General features: G+C 42.5%; 1 protein-coding gene across 2 annotated transcripts in view; it reads right to left on the bottom strand.

Annotated features, from left to right (window-relative positions):
* Window positions 1-5,102: 5,102 nt before the first annotated feature.
* The window catches only part of TMEM106B (transmembrane protein 106B), a 33,311-nt gene continuing 14,717 nt past the window's right edge, over window positions 5,103-23,696 (bottom strand). For both annotated transcript variants that reach the window (XM_015418185.1, XM_015418186.1), the window contains 7 exons: window positions 20,659-20,865; window positions 14,417-14,480; window positions 11,922-12,081; window positions 11,667-11,807; window positions 11,523-11,572; window positions 11,003-11,056; window positions 5,103-9,648 (listed from right to left, as the gene is read on the bottom strand). In XM_015418185.1, the coding sequence (XP_015273671.1) occupies window positions 9,510-9,648; window positions 11,003-11,056; window positions 11,523-11,572; window positions 11,667-11,807; window positions 11,922-12,081; window positions 14,417-14,480; window positions 20,659-20,863 (813 nt within the window). In that variant the 5' untranslated portion in view covers window positions 20,864-20,865 and the 3' untranslated portion in view covers window positions 5,103-9,509. The remainder of the gene's footprint in view (window positions 9,649-11,002; window positions 11,057-11,522; window positions 11,573-11,666; window positions 11,808-11,921; window positions 12,082-14,416; window positions 14,481-20,658; window positions 20,866-23,696) is intronic.

Genomic DNA, 23,696 nt, shown 5'->3' with positions numbered 1-23,696 from the left:
ACCGGAGGGTGGCGGGGCCAGTGGGAGGCGGGGAAAGTTTTTACGGGGAAACCTGTGGGCGGTGCGCAGGGTGGCGCCGGCCGTGGGTCTTTAAGGAGCGCCTCCCCGGCCCTCCTACATGAATGTGAACAAGGACTGTGCTTGTTGGTCTTGTGTCAGGAATGGAATAACTGTGCCTTTTCTGGTTGATGGCCATTGCGGTTGTGGCTCTCCCATGAGCGGTGGATTTTTTCCATTGCCTGAATAGTTTATGTGTGATTTAAGCCCCACATTTGTCCAGGTAGTGTCCCTTGATTTTTATCTTTGAATCTGAATGCACAACAGCTCTTCCACATGAACAGGTAGATGCAGGATGTGTACATACATTCACCATGATGCATGCAGGGCTAGAGTCTCTCTCCCTTTCTCCCCGTCATGTTTTTCTGCTATCAGATTTAAACCAGAAGACCCTTTGGGCAGGGACCTGTGTTTTACGGGTATGTTATATTTTTGTTAAGCTGGTTCTCTTGAAACAATTAGAATATGGCTATGTTATTCTGAGGAAATCTGGCTACATTCCCTGAAGGCCTAAATGTTGGCTTAATGGCGTAACTCTTGAGGAAATGAGATGTGCTCTGCTCAGTGAAAGCCGTCTGACTGAGCGTGGCCTTGATAGCTCAGAGGAGCTATGAATGCTGACAAGAACAAGTGCCCTGAGTCATCCAGCCAATCAGGAGAAAAGACCAGAAAAGAAGACTTCTACAGTTAGTTGGGAGGGTTTCTGGACTCCACGTTAAAAGTGGAAGAAAATACTAGGCTGAACATGGTGCTGGGGGGGGGGTGTCAACAGTGAGAGGGCTTCTAATGTCCTGGCCCCACTGGTGGACCTTCTGATGGCACCTGGTATTTCTGGCCACTGTGTGACACAGAGTGTTGGACTGGATGGAGAGAAAACCAGAGATTATATTACCTGTTCTCACAATTAAAAAAAAATCATTCTTCATAAAATGCATACATAAAATGCCCCCCTATACCATGTCTGCTGGTGGACATTTCGGGTTATACTCCAGCGCCCCTTCAATGTATCAGGCACGTCAGTCACTTAAAAATGTATATGTTTGAAATACAAATATGTGGTTTTAGAACAAGGGTAAGCAACCTTTTCCAGCCATTTACCTGTGAAATGTTGGTGTGCCAGCAAATAAAATAGGAGGGGGAGAGATAAAGATTGTACTTGGCCAGGCACACTTGGAGCAAGCCAAGTTCAAGCACCTCTGCCAACATCTCAGGGTCTCCACTGGTAGCTGTGCAGTGATTTCAGGCATAATCCATCTCTCCCCCTTCCCCGCCACCCCTTTAAAACTGTAGCTTTGCTATTTCTCAGCTGTATTATCTAAGCCTCACTATTTCAGCCAAGTCCTAGGGTTGCCATTTGCCGAGTGGTGGTGGGCAATGTATTACCATTAGTTCCCACTTCCTGCCATCAGCAATTGACCAGCATGAGAAAAAAATGGTGATGCTCTATGATTTCACCTCCAGAGACTATGGGGGTCAATAGAGGATTCCAACCTACCTTAAGAGACTGCCGTGTGCTGCCCGCCTCCACTCACAGTTGGCTCACTAGAGAAGTTAGATGTAGGTTCCTCCTCACCATCCATCAGGCCTGGCTTACCTCTGCTTCCGGAGTCCAGCCACGGCCCTCTCTCTCTGTGTGTGTCCACACATGCATCTCCTTCCCTGTCCACTAGCCAGCATGGCTGATGGTCCAACATCTGAGGAAGGAATTTGAGTCCTGTTTGCCTGCAGCCCTCCTGGGCCCTTGGGCCCTTGCTGCTTCTCCGGTTGCTGCGCAACCTCTAGCTTCCTGGGCCCAAGTAGCACCAGCAGCTACTAACAGCTACAAGGTGTTTGTCCACCAATGCTGCAGCCACTTGCCTGGAGAAAGTGTCCAATCGAGGTTCAGTTCAGTTGTGCACCCAATTCCACACACCAATGGAATAATCTTAGCTTCTATTACAAGTGATGCATTCAGCCTTTTTTTTTTTTTTTTTTTAGCAATGCCTCCTTTTTAGTCACAACTTTGACAGGTTCTTGTCTTCACACTATTTATTTATTCAACTTTTATCCCGCACTTCCGCCGCAGCGGCTCAGAACATTAATAAAACCAACATAGATAAAACATTAATCCATAAAACAGCTTACAGAAGTACAATAAATATAAATAAAAGCGGTTCCGTAAATCATTCCGACTGGTCGGCAGGGCTTGGCTGGCATACCATCGCTCTCACTGGTATGGCTGGGGGAAAAGCTCCGTCTTCACAATCCTTTAGTTTTCCTTATTACTGCAAGATTATCGGTACATGATGTCCAGTGTGGTGTAGTAGTTATTAGTGGCAAACTCTGATATGGAAAACCAGGTTTGATTCCCCACTATTTCACATGAAACCCACTGGGTGACCTGGGGTCAGTCACTTTTCTCAGAACTCTCTCAGCCCCACCTACCTCACAAGCAATGCTCCCTCTAAGCTATGGAATCTATTTTGTGAGATACTGGCATTAAAATTTTGAGGTGATTTGGCTACTGCATAAATTTGTTCAGGAGCCATCCTTCCTGAGCTAAGACAAAAATGTGTGAGCCAGAGGATAAAAAACTGTGAGCTAACTCACACTAACTCAGTTTAGAGGGAACACTGCTCTCAAGGTGCCTATTGTGTGGTGGGGAAGGGGAAGGCAATTGTAAGCCACTGAGACTCCTGAAGGTAGTGAAAAGCAGAGTATAAAAACCTAGTCTTCTTTATTGTGCTTAACAATAAGGATTTCAGTCCCTGTATTATAATAACATTATACCACTGAAATGAAGGTAAAGTATATGGCACCATCTGTTGAGAATAGTCAACAAAGCATATCACTGTAAGAATAGTCTTACTGTATGTGGACTGGAACTGCAGCCCCAGAAGGCTGCCACTATCCCCAGTCCAGTCTCATTAGAGTAGATGGAATCCTTTTTATCTCCTGTGTTCTCACCATGTAGCACACATGCTCAGAACATAAGACCACCTCAGCACCAATTTTAACCATGGGCATGATAAGAAAAGGAGCACACACACACCCCCGATATAACATATTCTTTCAACCCAAAGGTAACAAAAACGGGTATCTGAAGCTAGGACATAATTCCATGTCTTAAATTCAAATACCAGCTCAACCCCACTGGACTGGGCGTGTCATGTTCCCATGCAGAAGTCAGAGGGTCCTGTGTACTCATTGGTGCAGCAAATAGAAGAGTGACTTGTCCACCATGACTTCTTGCACTGTTAAGTTTTTGGATATACTGGATATTTTCCCTTCTTTTTGGATATATTGGATATTTTCCCTTCTTTTTGGATATACTGGATATTTTTCCTTCTTTTTGGATATACTGGATATTTTTCCTTCTTTTTGGATATACTGGATATTTTTCCTTCTTTTTGCTTAGCACATATATGTTCTAGCACACAAGAGTGTATGCCGTAACAAAATTACTAGTCTTAGAGGTGCCCCCAGACACAACTTTTCTTACAAGGCCTAACTACTACTCCTGTTCTTTCCTCCTGGAAAGGATCCCAGCTTAGGGCCAAACTATAAACAACACTGGGGCCATGTATTACAATTCAGAAAGAGGCCCCCCTTTGATGAAGGCTCTGGCACTAAGGCAGGAGTTTAAACTCTTTACAGCTTCTCTGAGAGAAATCTTCCCACCATAATCACAAGCCTTCTATACACTTTCCCTCCCACTGGGCCTAGCAGCAGCTGTCTGGGGAATATGACAGATTTGCCTCATGGCAAGGAGCTACCCCTCCGTCTCACCACTGTGGTTCCAATCCAAATCAGCTCCCCTCCGGCTGCTGTTTGAGCTTAGTCGGGGGAAGACTCTCCTTGTGTGACTCAGCAATCCCCTCCCAGCAGTCAGCTGGAAAAGAGTCATAGTACTATACATTTATAAAGAACTTTAGTCATCACAGAATCCATAAAAGCACACTGAATACAGAAGCTTTATTTTTCATGCTTTAAAATACTGCATACAGATCATTTGCCACACTATTACAGGAACAATTACATTTCTAAAATTACAAAAATAGTTATCACCTTTTAGTATTTCTATACATAAATTATATGCATTTTGGAACACTTGTAAGTGGTTAATGAACAGAAGTCACTTTTTAAAAAACATTGAACAGTAAGTAGGTCATTAAGTTACTCTTGTGTTTTATGTAGAAATTTTTAATATCCAATAAAATTGTAGGGCCTGCCCTACCTTTGCCAGCTAAAACAGTGTTATACAGCAAGCGATGTGGCACAGTCTACCTTACATTGGACTGAAAAGCCAAGCATAAATTTAGAAATATTAACATATACCTAGAATTCCAACCTTGCTCACTGCACATTCCATCTTCAACTACAATTGATTGCCCATATGTCAATGAATACCTTCTGCAAGTACACTGCTATCGAAGCTCACTCAAAATCACAAGTTGTTAAGATGAATTGTACTTGTTGCAGTCTGAGGATAAGGAAAAGGTACTTGGGGGAGTCTGATTTACCACATCCATGCTTAACCCTTTGTCCTCAAGGTATATTACATCTTGCAACTCAGTCGAATCCAGAGAGTAGCGAATACCCCTCCTTTTTTTTAATGGGGTGATCAAGCTAATGGTGGCTGTGGAATTCCTAGCTTTCTAATGAGATGGATTATGGAGACCCATGCAACTCCAGCTTTCAATGGTTTTGGAGCTGCTTATGTCACGAGACACAGGGAATAGGACTTCACTGGTTCTCCTGAACTTCTCAGCAGCTTCTGGCACCATCAACTATAGCAGTGGTGGCGAACCTATGGCACAGGTGCCAGAGGTGGCACTCAGAGCCCTCTCTGTGGGCACGTGTGCCATCGCCCCAGCCAGGCCCAGACCATCATTAAAGTGTTGAATTCTCTGCCAAATAATTTTAAGTAAATGAAAGCATTTGGGATTGCTTTCCTTACTTTGTTTGGATCATCTTAAGTTAATGTATGAGTTGTTTTTTCTAAAGTAAAACCTCAGTATTCAGGTTAAATTGCCGTGTTGGCACTTTGAGATAAATAAGTGGGTTTTGGGTCGCAGTTTGGCCACTCGGTCTCTAAAAGGTTCGCCATCACTGAACTATAGCATTTTTTTAAGTGTTGGAAGTGCCAAGCTCTGATAGTTCTGTTGCTATCTGGCCGACTGGTGCTAAAAGGTTATTCTGGGGCAGGTCTTCAGCCCTGTAACACTTGCATTAGGAAATCCTGCAGGGTTCAGTCTTGCTTCTCATACTACTTAACATCTACATGAGGTAACATGGAGAGGCTGTCAAGAGATTTGGAATGAAAAGCAATTACATTAAGACACACAAATGTATTTTTTTCTTCTTCCAACTGAGGCGAGGCATTACATGTCCTGAATAAGTATCTGATGGCAGTTACAGGCTGGAGGAAGACCAGTAAACTGAAGCTTAACCTAGAAAATATTGAGGTACTGTTGGTTGATAATATATTCAATCAGGGATTGAGAAGTCGGCCTGTTTTAAGTGGGGCTGTACTCATCCTACCACAGGGGGAAAACATCTAAACGGTGGTATTATATCAGATCTACAACTGGAGGCCTACCAGGCCACGAGATTAGATTACTACTACACACTCCAGTTGGGACTCTCTTTCAAAACTGTTTGGAATCTTCACCTGACACAGAACACAACAGCATCATTATTGGCATAAGCTACAAGGCACAAGCCACTCTATACTGACTTTCCGTTCAGTTCTGGGCACAATTTTCTTGTCTGTAAATTGACTGGGAGCAGGATACTTCAATGGCTGCCTGCTCCAATACAAGCCTGCTAATCAGCTGAGAATATCTAGAGGCTTTGCTGTATACCCCCTCAGAACAAAGAATGCTGGGTGACTCCTCTGAGCCATCTGCTTGATACTAGCTGTTAAGCTTTCTATACCACATAAATCTTTACTGTGTGGATTGTTCTGTTGACTCCCCCACCCCCATAAATCTAACTGTAGCCTGTCCTTTTTATGCCCCTTTGCTCATTTTAATATAGTAAAGGTTTGACTATTGCCAATTTTATTGTTACTGATCTATTGATGTGTTGCAGTTACTTCTTTAAAGTACGTTTTGCTTTATGGCAGGCTTATCATTGTTTTTCGTTTTTATGATTTTCTTTTTAACTGGAAACTAAAAGTTACCTCAGTAGCTGATGCACTGAGAGTACTGGGTTAAAGCACTTTAAAAAAACTACATTCCAGACTCAAGAAACAATGCAAGCGTTTCCCCCCATTTGTGACAGCAATACTTTAAACCTACCTAGAGGTCACAAATCATAAAAAAGGCATTGAAGACACACAGATAAGATGGCAATGAACAGTGTTTTGATTCTGTCCAGACAGCATTTAATATGCTATGTCGCTTTGTCCAGCTCTTTTTACCTTAAAGATATTTTCCCAATTAAAAAAAAAAAAATGGCTGTACATTGTGTAATTAGTCCACGCTTTACACAGCACATTGAAGTCTGAGAATATTGCAACGGTTTCACTTCATCAGCAGTTTATATAAACTGTATCAAAGCATGTCTGAAGTAAAAGTTCAGCAGCAATAGTCAGTTACAAATTAAAGTACAGCAATGTTAACGCCACACTCATATGCAATGCAAGTGCAGTAAAACCTCTCAAAATGTATTGTTACAGAAAAGAAGAGTAGTCTTGGAATGTTAAATTTTATAGACTGTCTAAATGCTAGTCTTTAAGAGGTCTGAAATAATCATGATTGTATTTTAATTATACCCAACTGATCTCTTACGTTAACATACTACCTAATTAACACTCTCTAAATTATTCATTTTCCATCAAAAGCACATTTAGTGGTACTACAAAGCAGTCCTAGGACTGCTGCATTTTATCCAACCAACTTCCATTCAAAGTGCAAAATGCTTCCACTACAGAATGAGAGCTGTAAGACAAGCTGATAACAGTATTTGCTTAACAGTGTAATGTCAGCTGATCAAAACAAAAGCACCTAGTGTCAAATAGTTAAACATTATATTTACAAAGCAAATTCCAGAACATTTTCCACAGTCCCAACAGCAGAAAGCAAGTATTGAATTGTGATACAGAATACAACTTTCATACAATTTTATAGAAATCCATATAGCATCTTATATGAACCCAAAAGGGGGGGGGGAAAGGTAGTTCTGGTACAGATCACTTCTGGTCAAGCAAACATGCTGTGAGTCTTACAAGGTTCTTTAAAGACTCTTGTCTTTTAAGATCAGCCACTGAAATAAAGCTGGCAGTAGAATGCGCCCGTTTAATATCATTGCAGTTCGCAGTCAAACTCTCACCTTTCTTGTCAAGTGGTTGGTTGTGTCAAACCCTTAGCAGTTCATTCATGAACTTTGTTTTCTTTCAAAGTTTAAAAGTGCTTAATTTTTATCTCCATGAGAAAAATTAACCATACTTATATTTATCCCATGAAGACAAACGGCACTTTATTATCGCTTAACTTGGGTTAACATGGTCCAGAGTTTTGAAATTGTTAGGGATCACTTTGTATTCTACTAGAACAGGCCTGTTTTATTGTACCTTAACTGGAAAAAGCAGGCACTCATACAGATGAAAATGCAGCAAACTGAAAATCACTGAAACTGTGCAATTACAAAATGCTCTCTTACCAGGTGGGATGTGACTTTGATCCACCCCTACCCAAAAAATAACCTGAATGGCATAGGAGCTGTTACAGAATGGGCCTGCTGCCTATCATTTCAGTAACAGCAGAAGGGCTCACAAAATGGGTTAGGCGAACAGTGTTGCTTAACATATAAACACAGCCAGCCCAGTGAGTAACCACCCCAGCTGGCCTGCCCACATGACGGCTTCCTTTCAACAGTTACCAGAACGGCATCAGAGGGAGCAAGTCAAGCCGTCTTAGCACCACACCAGTGACTTCCCTATTCAGTTCAGTACTAAGATAATGTCAAGTGTAATTATACTGCAGCTGTAACCAGCCTTGTGTATGTGATCTTTTAAAGGACAATAATATCCTTTTTTAGATCAACCCCCATACCAAAAGAGTGGGGGAGGGGACATGAATGAGTTTAGTTAAAAAAAAGAAAGAAAGCCTAAATTCTGACTCTTATTTTGAATTCCCATAAAGCTGTCAAGAGTCAGGTATTACCCCTGTGGCAATTAAGTGATCTTAAAACCGAAATACAAAATGTGAAGCATGTAACTACATTATGCCAATCAACAAATTTGGAAGCTATCAAATATATAAAAGTATGTTTCAGTTTTCCTTACAGTAAAGGTTGTATATATGTACTACTGGCATTGTTTTTTTTCAACATAAAATTCTATACATTATAGTTTACACTTTATCCTGCATTTGTCATTCTGCAAATATATATAGCAAGGGTATTTACATCTCCGACTACTAACAGATTGCAAGCAGATCAGACAGATTTGTGGAAATAAGGCTGTGTCAAGTTCTTCACCTGTAACGGAATCTGTAAGAAAATTCTACTACAGTGAAAACTAAACTGGTGTATAATTTGTGAAATCAAATATTAGTTTCTAATATCAGCATCTGAACAGTGGTAAGTATTCTCATTTGCAAAATGAGATGCATGGTCATAAAGAAAACAGCCTTTCAAGCAGTACCACCCTGTTTTAAGGATTCCCTCCCCACTACACCTGGCACCTTCTTTGTTCAATTTTAGGCATCAGTTAAGAATGTTTTTAGTCTCCAGGCCATTTATGACCAGGGTTTTTTTTTTTTTTTGCATGGCTGGTTTTACTTCTTTAACAGATTGCTTGGGTTTTGTTCCAACTGCATTAACTTTAAATTAGCCAAGTTTATCTATATCCTGCTATTTTTGTTTGCTGCTATAATGATTTTAAATCATAACAGTCCCTGTTTTTATTGGCTTATGTTATTCTTGTTGGTTTGAATGGACTGTTATTGGTTGTTTTATTATTGTACACTGCCTCATGAACCTTACAAGGTAGTATATAAATAATGTAAATAAAATAATGCCTTAAAACAGCTAAACATGTTTCAGTACATCACAGGTATGGGCTGTCATCTGAATGAAAGAATCATAACCAAAATAACCATTTTGTAATCAACTTGTTTTCAAAGATAATACTTGTTAGTGACCCAGTGTCTTTTATATAATTATGTGGCTGCACACTGATGCTGCGAATCCATGTAAGAAAATTGCAAGTTCACTGATCTAAGATTCATTTTCTTCCTGCACTTTGACAGAATAATTACACACTAAAAGTGGAGGAAGGAGCTCTCATTTCTGATAATATACACTTTGCTCTTTTTCTGCTCATGTCTCAAAGCCTTTAGGACAGCTAAACTATATACCCACATATCCTTTTAGGTTGTAGTACCAGTATGATCAGAAGTTCAAGCACTGATGACCCAACAGCCATTTTTCTTTCTCCATACAAGCCTTTAACTCGCTTGTTTTTATTGGGGTGGCTGGAGGACATTTAGATATTCTGTCTGTCCCTGATGATAAGTTGTGTTTCCACCACAGTCGACGTACTGGTATCTCTCCTGAGATATTTGTTCAGAATGGCCAAAGTAAGAGGTTGTCACAGTCACTCTTAAGAAGAAAAAGAGACACATGGTTTGTAAGTAGATACAAGCTCACAGTAAGCTAATTTTAAACTGTCAGTACATAAAAATAGAATGTGGTCATCCTCCTATCATGTGAAATCAGAGCTTTAGAGATGACATATTACATAGGAAAAAAGCACAAGCAAAACAGAGCAAGATAAATTTAACTGCATATTAGAAAACTCTGCTTCTCCTTTTCTGAAGAGTTCTAGGATGACACAGCTCTGGCAAACTAAGGAGGTGAGCAGGTGCATCTTTCCAATAATATTGATGCTACACAAGAGGCAGTCTCCCCGTACTCTCTGTGTCCCCCCATATTTTCCAAAAGGTTTAAAGTATGAGGGCTGAAAAATGATTGCCACTCCTCTTCCTGTGCTCAAGTCATTTGGTGGTGGGGGTGGGGGTGTTACACCAATGCCTGCCAAAGTGTACCTCTGGCAACAGTTCACGATTACATTTATTTATTTAAAACATTTTATGCCACTTTTCCGCCTGATCACAGTTCACAAGGTAGTGAACATTAAAAAAAACCCTCTAAAACATTTGAGCAATTAAAAACATTTAAAATTATAAAATAATTTGGGGCCACAACTGAGTAGGCCCTTTTCCCAGGTTGCCACCCATCTAGCTTCAGGTGGCAGGGGAAACAGAAACAGGGTCTCCGAAGATGACTGGAGTATACAGGTAGGTTCATATGGGAAGAGGTGGTCCTTAACAAATGTTGATCCCAGGCTATACAGGGCTTTAAATGTCAATACCAGCACCCCGAATTGAACCTGGAAGCAAACTGGAAGTCAGTGTATAGGGAGCAAGTCTGGAATTATATAATCCCTACAACTCACTGCAGTCAGCACGCTGGCCACAGCATTCCATACTAACTGTAGCTTCCAGACAATCTTCAAGGACTGCATGGTACTCACTGCATGACGGTTAACAAATCACTAGTAACTCTTTGCCAATATAACTACACCTTTTTTAGCCATAAGGAGTCAGACTTTAGCCTGTATTCTAGAAAGCCTGTTTTTCTAGAACTCTACATCAATGAAATTATTTGGTACATCAAAATTGTTACTGCAATTAGCACCGTCTTCCAACTCCTGGCATTATCTGACATGTTTGATAAATATTTCTTACAGAATTTTATGGACTCAAGTTTGTTGTATTTCTTAGGTTACTGATTTCCCCCATGCTATGCAAACACTTGCTTACATGTGAAGCCATTTAACTCTTCCCACCACATTCCAGTTTACACCAGTACCAATAAACCAACATCAGTGTAAAAGGCAAGAGAGATCAGCAAGGTGTTTTTAGGTTAAGTCAAAAATATATTCCATACTTACTGCATCATTACAACTATGTTATGCACTTTGATAGAGGGTAGGGTACAAAATTCACTGTAAGGAAAAAAAATAATAAACCAATGCATAAATGCTAGCAAACCAAAATGAACATGCACAATTTCTATTTCTCTTGACAGCCAAATTACACATTGCCAGGGCTGCCAACCCTGGTTTGGGGAACTAAAATTAAACTGCAGCAGCCATTTTGTTGCTGGCTGTGCCTCCCGTGGCAGCCATTTTGTGGCTGGCTGTACCTCCTGTGGCAGCCATTTTGTGGCTGCACCCACCACACTGTCAGAATTCCAGAGGTGCCCACAGACTCAGAAAGGTTGTTTCACAGGTTTCAACCCTACTATGGACTCTGCCTTCCAAAGGGGCCGTTTTCTCCAGAGGAACCAATCTCTGTGGCCTGGAGATCAGCTGTTCTCCCAGGAGCATTCCAGGCCCCACCTGGAGGTTGGCAATCCTGCATATCCATATATATATATATATATTCAAAATGAGACTGAGAATAACTTACAATATGTAGCTCATTTCATCTTGTATAATTGCAGGTACCATGTAATCAATCTGGAGGGGGGAAATTCAGAATAAGAATCTGAAGCAAATGTTTTCTGTTCCAATACTTAGCCACAGCTTCTCCTAAAAACACAGTCACATTTACCTGTTTCATATCTAGTGGTCCAATGTGAGTAATGTTGTTCAGCCGTGCTTTCCCAATAACAGTCTTTGAAAGCTGCACCTGGGCTGTAATGTTTGCAACTTCAACAGCATAGTAATTGTTGTTCGTTATGTTCAGCGTATTCTGCAGGAGAGATCATTTACACTTTTAGATGAATAAAGCTGGCAGCATCTTTAAAAAGATGCACTAATTACCAATCATGGAAGGAAACAAAGGCTAATTTAATAATGATCTTACCGTGATATTTAAATATATTACATGCTTCTGAGCTTCATAGCTGACATAGACCGATTTGACTCCGATGTATTCCACATCAATAGAGCGAGGAAATAAGAAAAATACTGCCAGCCCAGAAAGCAGTAAGCACACAATTACAGAAGCAGTCACATAAAGCTTTCTGCAGAAAATGAGGGGGTGGGAGAGAGAAAAGTTAGGTATCAATAAAATGCTCCTTTAAAAACTGGTGTGGCAGCCCCCCACATTTCCCTTGCATTTTAAGGATTTTAACAGTACAATCAGAAGGAAATCCCAGTGTTCACTGGGGCTTACTCCCAGGTTAGGGTACACAGGACTACAGTCTAATCACTTAACTTCTTGGAGATTTTTCATCCTGCCAGCTACCCCTTTCACCATGCACCCATTTTAGGGTGCACAGGGTACACTTCACTCTTCCTTAACACCTGCAAAAGGATTCAACTGAAGTGGCAAAAAGGCCTTCAAAACAGCATAGCCACCCAACGCTACAAGCAGGACAGGATGCACAGCCTCTACAGCATGGCTCTGCTCTTTCCCCAGCATAACAAAGCACCTGCACTCGTAGGACTTTGTGCCAACAGCTAGCAAGAGGGCCACTAGCAAAGCCCCCCAACTCACATCAGACGGTTTTTATTTCAGCAAAACATTTCACGTGCATGAGAGTGATACACAGAAGTCAATTCAACTGCAATACCGCATACAGAAAGGTAGTACTGTAGAACTATTATTTCTTTAAAGTACAACAAACGCTGTTTTCCAACACCCATGGGGAATGGAAGTTCCTGGTTAATCAAATGTGTCATATACTCAAGCTTATTGCTCTGCCCCAACTCTTACACAAGGGAACTGCAGCAGCCAACTCCCACCCCTTAGGAAAATCATCGCAACAGCACCTACACCTGGCAGGACCCTTCCCACTGGGCCACGGAGCCCATCCTATGCAGCAGCAGTCAAGCGGCCCAGCTGTGCTGGAGCCCTCTGGAAGACCTGCCTCTTTACAGCTCAGGTAGGCCAAGGGGGAAGGAGATACCCAACATCAACTGACAGCACTGGGCTTTTAGAAGCCCAGCAAATGTTTATGTATGTCAAGCTGGCTGACTGGAGAGGTGCAAGAGGGACACAAGCACACTCCAAGATGCAGGGGTATGGTGGCTGAGGGGAGGAGCTTGCCCTCTGGGAGATGCTGGTCAGCTCAGCATTCTGAATGATTGATTTACTAGTAGCAAAGCCCATTGTAAAAGGCATACAACAAGCTGTAGAAAGATCGCGGCCTCGCCCTCCTCCTTGGCTGTCTTCTCCTGCACGGTGCCGGCCTCCGTCTGCTCGCAGTCCACCCGGCCACCTGCACTGGGCCGATGATGCCCGCTGCGGGGATGCCATGGTCAGCCTCGGCCTTCTCACCCTCCGCCAGCCATAGCGTCCGGCCCATCCTTTGCCTCCCTGCACAGTGAAGCCGAGATGCTGGGCAGCGCTTCTGTGGGCTCGCAGCTCGGCCAGCTACCTGATCCCGGCTGAGGACAACCACCATGCCATCGTCAGCGTCAGCCTCCTCAGCCTCTGCCCGCCAGAGCGTCCATCGCGTCCTTCGGCTCCCAGCACACTGAGGCCAAGACGCTGGCCACCGCTTCTGTGGGCAGGACTCTGGGAACGCAGCCAATGGACTGGGACACCTTCAGAGTGACAGCTCAGGGACCCAACTGATTTGGAAGCGCATGGAACATTGTCACTCAAAAACAGAATTATATATAAGGAGAGATTTGAACACCTTTCCTCATGATTCAAGGTGGCTTACATTAATAGTTTAAAACATTTTCAGTTTAAAAGCAAAAATACAACAACAACCCCCAAATCTCTCCCCCTTATAAGATGCCTGCCAATTCAGACTCACTCAAAAGCCCTGGCAAACAGGCAGCACTTCTTGAAGACCTCCAGGGAGCCCATTCCACAGAGCCAGAGCTATGATAAAAAAGGCCTGGGTTCTGGTTGAGGCCAGACAGGCCATTCTAAGTGGTGGAATAGCCAACAGATGGCTGCCTGATGACCATAGTTGGAGCACAGGGACACAGGGAAGGAGACAGTCTTTCAAATAGGTGGGTCCCAGGTCATGAAGGGTTTTAAATGTCATAACCAAAACCTTGAACTGAACTTGGAAACAGACTGGCAGCCAATGTAGCTGTTTCAAAATGGGCAGCATTCTCAGAAGCTAGCCCCGGACACTAGCTGGGCTGCTGCATTCTGGACCAGTTGTAATTTCTGGGTTGACTTCGAGGGCAGCCCCACGTAGAGCATGTTGCAGTAATCCAACTGTGACACTATAGAAGCATAGATCAGCATGGCCAGGTCGGCTGGGTCAAGCTAACTAGAGAGTTGGCAAATAATCAAGTACCAGATAAATTTTTACTGTACCATTTTGCTGCTAGATTTTATTAGACAAGAAACTACTAATACCACACATTCCTGTTGCTAGTGTAACTTACGTCCTTCTTGGCCTCAGTCTTTGATCACTGTATGGGATCAAGGCAACCAGCTGGTTCTCTTGTCCTAAAAGATAAAAAACAGCTGTTCAGAAACTTGAGATTTCTTAATTGCAACAATAAAAATGCATAAAACTCTAGGCTAACTTAACTGAAAACATCAATATATCTAATTCTGAAACTAACCCTATAATGCAGATCAAAAAACCCCACATACTATGGCCCTGGACAGATAGGGATGGGGTCTGTAACCCTAGAGGAGCCCCCTTTGCAGAAAAATCAAACTTTAAAGGGGGGGGGGTTTTACTCAAAAACCCAACCAGGGAAGCATGTCTGTGAAAGGAAGCCATAATGCAAGGAAACAGCTCTCGGGATGCTATGGCAACTAATGGCAAAGGGGAAGAAGCTGGATGGGCAGGCAAAGAAAGTAAACAAGCTGGGGGGGGTGTGGGGGGGAAAGAAGGTAGATGGTTGGTGCCACTGCTACCTGGCAGAAGAGAAAACAGACTGGCATAAAGGCAGTGGCCAGAACAAGCAGGAGGCAGTGCCGCTTTCGCCTGTCTCTCAGAGACACTGGCCCTGCCAAGGAGAGAAGGCTGACAGAGCAGCCGTGGCCAGGAGCAGGGGGAGAGGGAGGAGATGGTGGTGCAGCAGAAGAGGGGGACCAAGCAGTGGGGGCTGAGAAAAGGCGGCGGCGGCACTTCTTCCTCATTCTCATTTCCAGCTGCTGCCTCAGCCCCTGCCGGAGACAGAAGGTGGGCAAGCAGAAGGGGGAAGTAGCGGCTCCCCACCCCAACTCCTACACAGGTCCCTGCTTGTAGAATTCTAATTGTAAAAGACATACCCTGGATTAAATGCAAGAATCCTCTTGTGCAACAAATCTATCAAGAAGCAAGTTCTTGGGAAACGCTACGCAACAGCCATTTGGGTCAGTACACCACACATTTCAAGTAATCATTCGAAGAGGCAAGGCCACATTGAACTGAATACCATACCGGTACAGAATTAGAAGGTAAATAATTTCTCGTTGGCAATCCTCATTCACCATGACTTAAATCAGGGCAGTGATCAATGTTCCCTCTAAGCTGTGGAGTCTTGTGAGCAAAAAATTCTACTTTGTAAGCTATTGGCATTAAAATTGTGAGCAAGTGATTGGGCTACTGCATAAATTAGTTTGCTCTGGAGCCATCCTTCCTGAGCTAAGACAAAAATGTGTGAGCCAGAGGCTAAAAAACTGTGAGCTAGCTCACACTAACTCAGCTTAGAGGGAACACTGGCAGTGATTATCATCTTTTTAATTAGGGGTTCCTGCCTTCTTTCCTTGAGCTACAGTATTAAGAAATGCAACCGGTGCCATTACTCTCAAATGCAGCTTCATGAGCAAAGTGGCCCAAATCTTACCACAGTGCAGCAGTCCAAGGATAAAGGACTGTTACAGTGTTCATACAATTATTATTTTTTTAGTGAAGAGGAGGCTCTAACAGCAAATGTAACTGCAGATTTTGATTGACTACAGACTGGCTTGCAGTTTTCTCAAGCAAAAGTAAAAGAAGTAGTAATTCTCTGGCCTGCCACAGTTAGCGTTGCTGAGGCGCCAAAAGAAAGGAGCTATACACTATACACTGAAAACAGCATATGTTAATATCAGGTTGGAGAGTCAGACTAAGATTTAGGGATTCCAGGCTAAAATTCACACTTTGCCATGGAAGCTCACTGACTGACCTTGTGCCAGTCACATATTCCCAGCCTGAACTACCTCACAGGGCTGTTGTGAGGTTAAAATGGAAGATAGGAGAACACTTTGTATCCCTATCCCAATTGGGGAGAAAGGTGACCATTTTATTGTATTTTGTTATGTTGTTCTAACCCACCCTGAGCCTTGCGATGCAGGGGAGGGCAGGAGAGAAATCAAATAAATAAATTTGTATACTGGACTTCTCACTGTTTGCATAATTAAATATGACAACATACAAAACAGACACAATTAATACTAAATAAACCAAATCACTATTTTGGAGGCTTAAGTGGGCTTGATATTACTTGGAATAACTGTATCGGTATATTTATGGGGTTTGCAAAAAAAAATAATCTGTGCAAGTTCGTGGACAGAATGAACTATGCTGTCAGAGTGAGAGAATGACCTCACTACTACTTGTAACAAAGTTTGAGTCCAGGGGCACCTTTAAGACCAACAAAGTTTAATTTTGGGTATAAGCTTTTGTGTGCCTGCACACTTCTTTAAAGGTGCCCCTGGACTCAAACTCTGTTCTATTGCTTCAGACCAACATGGCTACCCACCTGAATCTAGCTACTACTTCTGCTTTTACACAGAGCCTTGAAGGAATACCCTGAAAAGGCTAATACAACCATCAATGCTTTGAACCAATAATCTGGACAATCTACTGCTGTTGTTCTGGGAGAGAAAAAGCCTTCTTTATTCATATCATTTCTTTCCAAAACCTGTTTGAGGCAGCTAAGAAGCACCGTTTGTTGGATATTGTAATACTGCATGCAAGAGGATCTGGGAGGGAAAGGGTTAAGAGAGTTCTCTCGCTCCGGTACACTTGGCAATTGGCCCCCACCCTCTCTCATCGGTTAGATGTTGACCCTCTTTGGCCCCTGCTTGCCTTCTGTGTTTCATCCTATATAGGACCTCTCTCCTTCTTCTCTCTCGTACATGGGCTTGGAGCTGTATCAAGTTAACCTTTTTTGAAGTTAATCTGCTCACAATAAGTTAAATGTATCTACATGAATATGTCATGTAAGATGTGCTTCTATTTTTATAAGTAAAATTTATTTCTCTTTTTTATAACATACTTATTTTTATAAGTAAAATTTATTTCTCTAGTTTTTTATAACTTATACTTATTTTTATAAGTAAAATTTATTTCAGCAGAATGGCACTGCTGAAAGGAAACAGATTTTTACTGGAGACGAGCAAATGCACGCTCATGGATGCAGGCCTACTCAATAAATGGTAGGGTGAAGCCATCCGGACTGCAAACTATCTCCAGAACAGAGTGCCCACAAAAGGGAACACGCATACACCTTACCAAATAAGATCTGGCAAGGTGCCAGACATGGGACACATTATAAAGTATTTGGCAACAAGGCCTTTGATCAGGACTTTGATGAAACCTTTGCACTGGTGGAGAAACAGTACAATCAGATTACTTTTGAGCACAGGAGCATCCAAGAAGATGCAGGTCAAACATCTAGATGTAAAGACCACATTTCTTCATGGGGAGATCCAGGAAGATCTGTACATGGAACTGCCAGAAGGTTTTACAGACCCCAAGCAACCAAATTTAGTCTGCAAACTGCGAAAGGGGCTGTATGGACTGAACAGACAGCACATGCCTGGAATAAAAAAATTACATGCATTGCTCATACCACAAGGTTTCAAGCAAGAAGAAGTGGATTCATGTCTGTACACTAAACATAAAGATGGATGTTGTACTTTTATTCTCAAATACGTTGCTGACTTGATTCTAGGTTATGACAGGCAAATGGACGATAACACTGTGGTAAAGTGCCTAAACAGAGAAGTAGAAATCAAGGGGCTAGGAGATGTTTCTTACTACCTGGGCATACGAATTGAAAAGGAGGAAGATGGTTCATTTCTCCTAAACCACAGAGAGAAGATAATATGCCAACACAGATGCAACACTTCTGGAAATTGACTTTCTTAAGAACACCATAATAAGTGAGCCTTTACCTGAAGACAATCAGTACAGAACCACCACAGGAAAACCTCTATACCTAAGCACCACTAGCAGACCTGATATTGCAACCAGTGTTGGGATCGTTAGCAGAAAGACAAAACACCAAGCAAGAAGCAGTAGGTTGCAGTGAAAAGGGCGGCTAGATATCTAAAAGGGACTTTAGATTTGAAACTAAAATTGCCATCCACTAGTAATCCAAAGCTAGTTGGTTACATGGATGCTGACTGGGCAGGAGACAGCTTAGACTACAAATCCACAAGTGGGTACTTGTTCCTGTATGGAGGTGGACCAATCTCCTAGGCCAGAAGAAAGCAAACTACAGTAAGTTTGTCTTCCACAGAGTGAATATATGGCATCTGCTGAAGCATGCAGAGAACTGTTGTGACTACACCAGTTACTAAAGGAATTTGGAGTCAATGAGCAAAAGCCAATTCAACTTAAAGACAACCAGAATTGCATTCAGATTTATCAATCAGAAAAAAATGGCTGCACGCACCAAGCACATTGGCGTGAAGTTTCACTTAGTGTATGACCTAATTGAGAAGGGCATAATAGGGAGGGAGTATTGATCAACAGAAGAGATGGTGGCCGACATCATGGCCAAGCCTCTATCAAGAGTCAGATTTTAAAAACTATGAGATAAGCTGAAACTCGAAAACTCTTGCATGCAACGTTAAGAAGCGGTGTTGGATATTATAACTCTACATGCAAGAGGATCTGGGAGGGAAAGGGTTAAGAGAATTCTCTCACTCAGGTACACCTGGCAGTTGGCTCCACCCTCTCATTGGTTAGATGTTGAGCCTCTTTAGCCATTGCTTACTTCCTGTTTTTCATCTTATATAGGACCTCTCTCTTTCTCTCTCTTACATGGGCTTGAAGCTGTAGCAAGTTATCCTTCTTGAAATTAATCTCTTCACAATAAGTTAAAATGTCATGTAAGATGTGCTTCTATTTTTGTAAGTAAAGATTTATTTCTCTTGTTACCACTGGAGTCAAATCATCTTTGTAATTGTTTGAACAGTATTTCCCCCTTAACGATGTGCAGGATTGGGACACTGTGTAAAGCTTCTGTTCTTCCGAGGCCAAATGATATATATATATTTTACATTTAACCCAATAGACTGTTGATGGGGGAAAAGAGAAAATTGGAGGGGGGGGGCTGGACTGGGAAGCACAGTGGAAACAGAAGACCAAAAGGGGGTGGTGGGAGACTTGGACAAAAGAATGACTAAAGGATGAAGATGCAGAAATCTGAGGAAAGGACAGCCACAGTTAGGAGAAAGTTACTAGGATAAAAACCTATGGAAGCGTCATTCCTCTTAGCAACAAGAATCTGATGAGCCATGTGCTGTTAGTGGATCGTGGATGAGCAGGTAATGGAACTGGCAAGGTGCAGAAACAGCAGAACAAGGAGGCAGAGGCAACAGGTGTTTGTGAATGCCCGCTAAATACTGATTTGAAATAGCCAGTCAAGTCACTCACTGCTACAGACTTTGAGCAGCTTTTAATTTGTGCACTCTGCTTACACAGCATTTGGCTAAGACCCAGGAAAACTGGCTGGATGTTTGGAAGGCAAGACACAGGACTAGGGCTGCCAGATCCAACTGTTCTGCCAGCGGGGGGTGGGAGGGAGCATTCCGGGAGTGGGGGGGTGACATCGCCAGCTTGATGATGTCACATGGAAATGACGTCATCATGCTGCAGATGTTACGTGGCAATGCTTCAGCATTTTGGCCAGAACTCTATGGTTACGATGGAGTTTTGACCAAAATGCTAGAGCGTCACCATGCAACATTCTGGCGTGATGATGTCACTTCTGTGTGACATCGCTGGTGATATTGACATGTGATGTACCTATCTGGGGGTGGGGCTTCCTCTGCCAGCCAGCTAGCTGGTGGCAGTCTGAAGCCCCGAAAATCGGGGGAACCCCTGCCCAGATCGGGCATCTGGCAATGCTACACAGGACACTTGCAATGCAATCCTGGAGTCAGTGGGCATAGAAAGGTGTATCTTTGCTTAGGATAGCTCAGTTAGCATACTGTGGTGAACAGAATGTTGAATTTGGACCATGAAGACCTGGAATCAAATCCCTGCTCAGCCAGGAATTTTTCCAAGTGACCCAAGGCCAGTCATTACCTCTCTAGGCCTAACCTACTTCCCAAAATTGCTATGAAGATAAAATTGAAGGGAGTAGGACAGGAAGGTACCATGAGTGCCCCCTGAGAACTACAAATTGTTTTATTAATTACATTTGGTGAGCATTCACGTTAGGCCCAATTGGCCACAGCAGATCTATAACTGAAATAACCTCTACAATGCATTACAAAGGAAAAACACAAAGCAAAATAAATCAAAGATAGAAGTTTTTAATTAATACTTTAGATATAAAACAGATGTAGCTCACCAGACACTTTCTAAAAGAGACTCTCATTAGAAGACAAATGAGTACTTAAAGATGAATATACTACATATTTTAAACAGTAGTCATTGGTTAAGTGACTTACGGATATCGAAACCTACCCCGTGGGATTCTCCCTGTTCCCTGACATGTGGGACATGTGACGCTATCCCTTCCTGTAAATTCAACATACGGAAATTGCGACACATCTCCACCTCTTCCATCTTCACTGTGTGATTCTGAATGCACCAGGCCATTTTTCATATTGTCAGATGAACTTCCATCTTCTCTAGATACATGTGAAGGTAACGAAAAGGATTTCCCCATGTCTGATGGGAGAAAAAGATGAACAATTTAGAACGTTAGGCATCTATTGTTGCAGGTCCTGCTACCAAGACCTATTAAACTATTTTTATCATTATTTCCAAAACAATTTTTAAAAAAGTTTGTTCGTTTCAGACAGGCATTAAGGGGGCTGTACTATCTTCAAGTAGGTAGCCATGTTGGGGGAAAAAAAACTAGGTAGTCTGCAATAGCATAACAAAGTTAAGTCTAGTAGCACTGTAGAGACTAACAAAATTTTCCAGGGTATTTGACTAGTCTGACAAAGTAAGCCTTGACTCACCAAAATAAAAATCCAAGCTGTTAGTCTCTAAGGTGCTACTAGACTCGGTTTGTTCTCCATTACTTTCTGTGATCAACAGTCAGCTGGCCAACATCATTAGTAGATTGCAAGATCAAAAAGCCCCAGCCTGGGGGATCTGCTGTCAGATATAAGTTAAATCGTTTCCAGCTATTCATTTATCCAACCCACAGCAAATTCAGATGGTTCAAGATTTTACTTTATTTGCTCTACAGCTCCCAAAGCTATGAAACTGTATTTAGGTTACATTTTAATAGCAAATAAACATGTATCATTGTTCTTTCTCTCTTATACAGCAAGGCAGAGATTCAAACTGGCATCAATAAAGAGAATGCATCTCTGCAGGAGCTTGTAAGAAGAGTTGCTTTCAGTATTTGGAGCTAAAGAAGCTCCCTCAACAAATGTAACTTGCTGAATATAAGCAAGCCAAACAAGGATCTTGTCTTTAAAACGTAACCATGGGAATATGGGACAGAGTGTTTTCTGACTATATGACTTACAAAAATGCTGTGAAAAGGCTTGGGAGGATGTGAGGAGAAGCAGAGAATTTAAAGGGAATGACAAATTTGGAATATAAACAAGTTTCCTTTGCTGTCATGGCCCCAAAGGACAAGCGTTACCTCTTGCATAATAATGCTGAAAACATCCTTGTGGAAGTAAATTTTATTGTGATGCTTCCAAGTAACATCTGATGTAAGTGTCAATGTTTAATCCTCATCCCTAACCATGATTTGTTAACCCCAGCTAGTATCCCAAACATACAGGAAAACCATGATTTAGTTAGCCAAACTAAGCTTTGGCCAGAAAGACATGCATGAGAAAGGCATCCATGAGGCAAGGCCTGCCTTGCCCTTCCACGCTCTATTAGCGAGGTGATAGAAAGATCGCCTTAGCCATGGCCAGCTAGGTGCAGATGTAACTCAAACCCTGGTTTCACATCTTGGTTTGCAGCGAATCCTAATACACAGTTAACTTAGCCAGCTCATGAGAGGGAGGGCAGGAAGGGTTGCCTCAGTGCTTAGTTCTTGTGGCCCTTTCTTACACGCCCAGGGAAATGTTGATCACCCCTTTGGGTTCAGGAAACAATTTTTCTCCAGGCCAGTTTGGCTGGAGATCCTGGAGGTTTTTGGTCATCTTCTGGGCGTGGAACAGTGGTCACTGGGGGCATGGGGGGGAGGTATTTGTGAATTTCCTGCATTGCACAGAGGGTTGGACTAGATGACCTTGGAGATCCCTTCCAACTCTATGATCCTAAGTATCCAGAGACTACACTTAAGCATGATTAAGCAAAACAAACTACTGTTAAACATTATGCCTCTTCCAGGACCTAATAGGTTTAGGATCTGTGCTTTGATCTATTTCAGTAACTGTTTAGGATCATACTCTCATTATCCCTATTTAATTATTTGTCACTTACTGCTAAAAAAAAGCCTCACACAGCATAAAACAAAACAAAGGTATGTTACATTAAAATAAGCTTATTATAAATAAAACCTATCATCTATAATTAAACAGCGGTACAAAAACATGTTAAAATTTCTACAGCCAACAGTCGGCCAAATAAAACTACCTGAAATATTTTCACAGAAACAAAATGTACACCTGTTAAAACAAGATTAAACACCTAGCCACATACTGAGGGTACAGAGCAAAGAACACCACACACACAACCGTATGTGCCTGGGCAAATATCAAAATTTTCACTTAGTGCATTAAATGTAACTAGCAGTAAAGCCCGTTGTGGAAATAAATACAACGAGATCTAGAAAGAGGCTCTGGGGGAGTGCTCTGGCTTTGGGCAAACAGTGTCATTTTGCTGTGGTGACCTCAGCAGGGTGTAATGACAGAGTCCACTGTTTTCTCCAGAGGAACTGATCTCTGGTCCCTGAAGAGCAGTTGTAATTTTGAGTGATCTGTAGCCCTCACCTGGAAATTGGCAACAATTGTTACCCAGGACGAAATGGCTGGTTTGGAGGGTGGAGTCTATGGCATTCTACCTGTCTGATGTCCCACCCCTCCGCAAACCCCACCCCTCAAATCCCCAGGAATTTGCCAGCCTGGAGTTGGCAACCCCATCTCCTTCGCAGCTAACCATCAACCTACCATTATCTGCCCCTTTGACTTCAGCTGACTTCCGCCCTCCCTTCTACAGAGCAATTGTAATTTTGAGTGGTCTCCAGCCCTCACCTGGAGATTGGCAACAATGGTTCCCCATGAAGGACTGAGTGGTTTGGAGGGTGGAGTCTATGGCATTGTACCTGTCTGAGGTCCCACCCCTCCTCAAACCTCACCCTCTTCAGGCTCCATCCCTCAAATCTCCAGGAATTTCCCATCGGGAGTTGGCAACCCTATCAGGATTGGCCCCAATATGTTTTCTCCCAAAGGCCAAAGTAGGTGACTGGACCAAACTAAGTTGCCTACCATCAGGCACTGAGGGGAAAGTAGGGGTGGCTGGTTTAAGGAGGGAAATACCTGGAGTTTTGGGGGGTGGATTCTGTAGAGGGCAGCATGGGGGGG

This window comes from Gekko japonicus, unplaced genomic scaffold (assembly GCF_001447785.1).
Source record: "Gekko japonicus isolate JY-2015 unplaced genomic scaffold, Gekko_japonicus_V1.1 scaffold2307, whole genome shotgun sequence".
Classification (NCBI taxonomy): domain Eukaryota; kingdom Metazoa; phylum Chordata; class Lepidosauria; order Squamata; family Gekkonidae; genus Gekko; species Gekko japonicus.
Note: the sequence above shows the minus strand (reverse complement) of the source record. Positions and strands in the feature narration are given on the sequence as shown.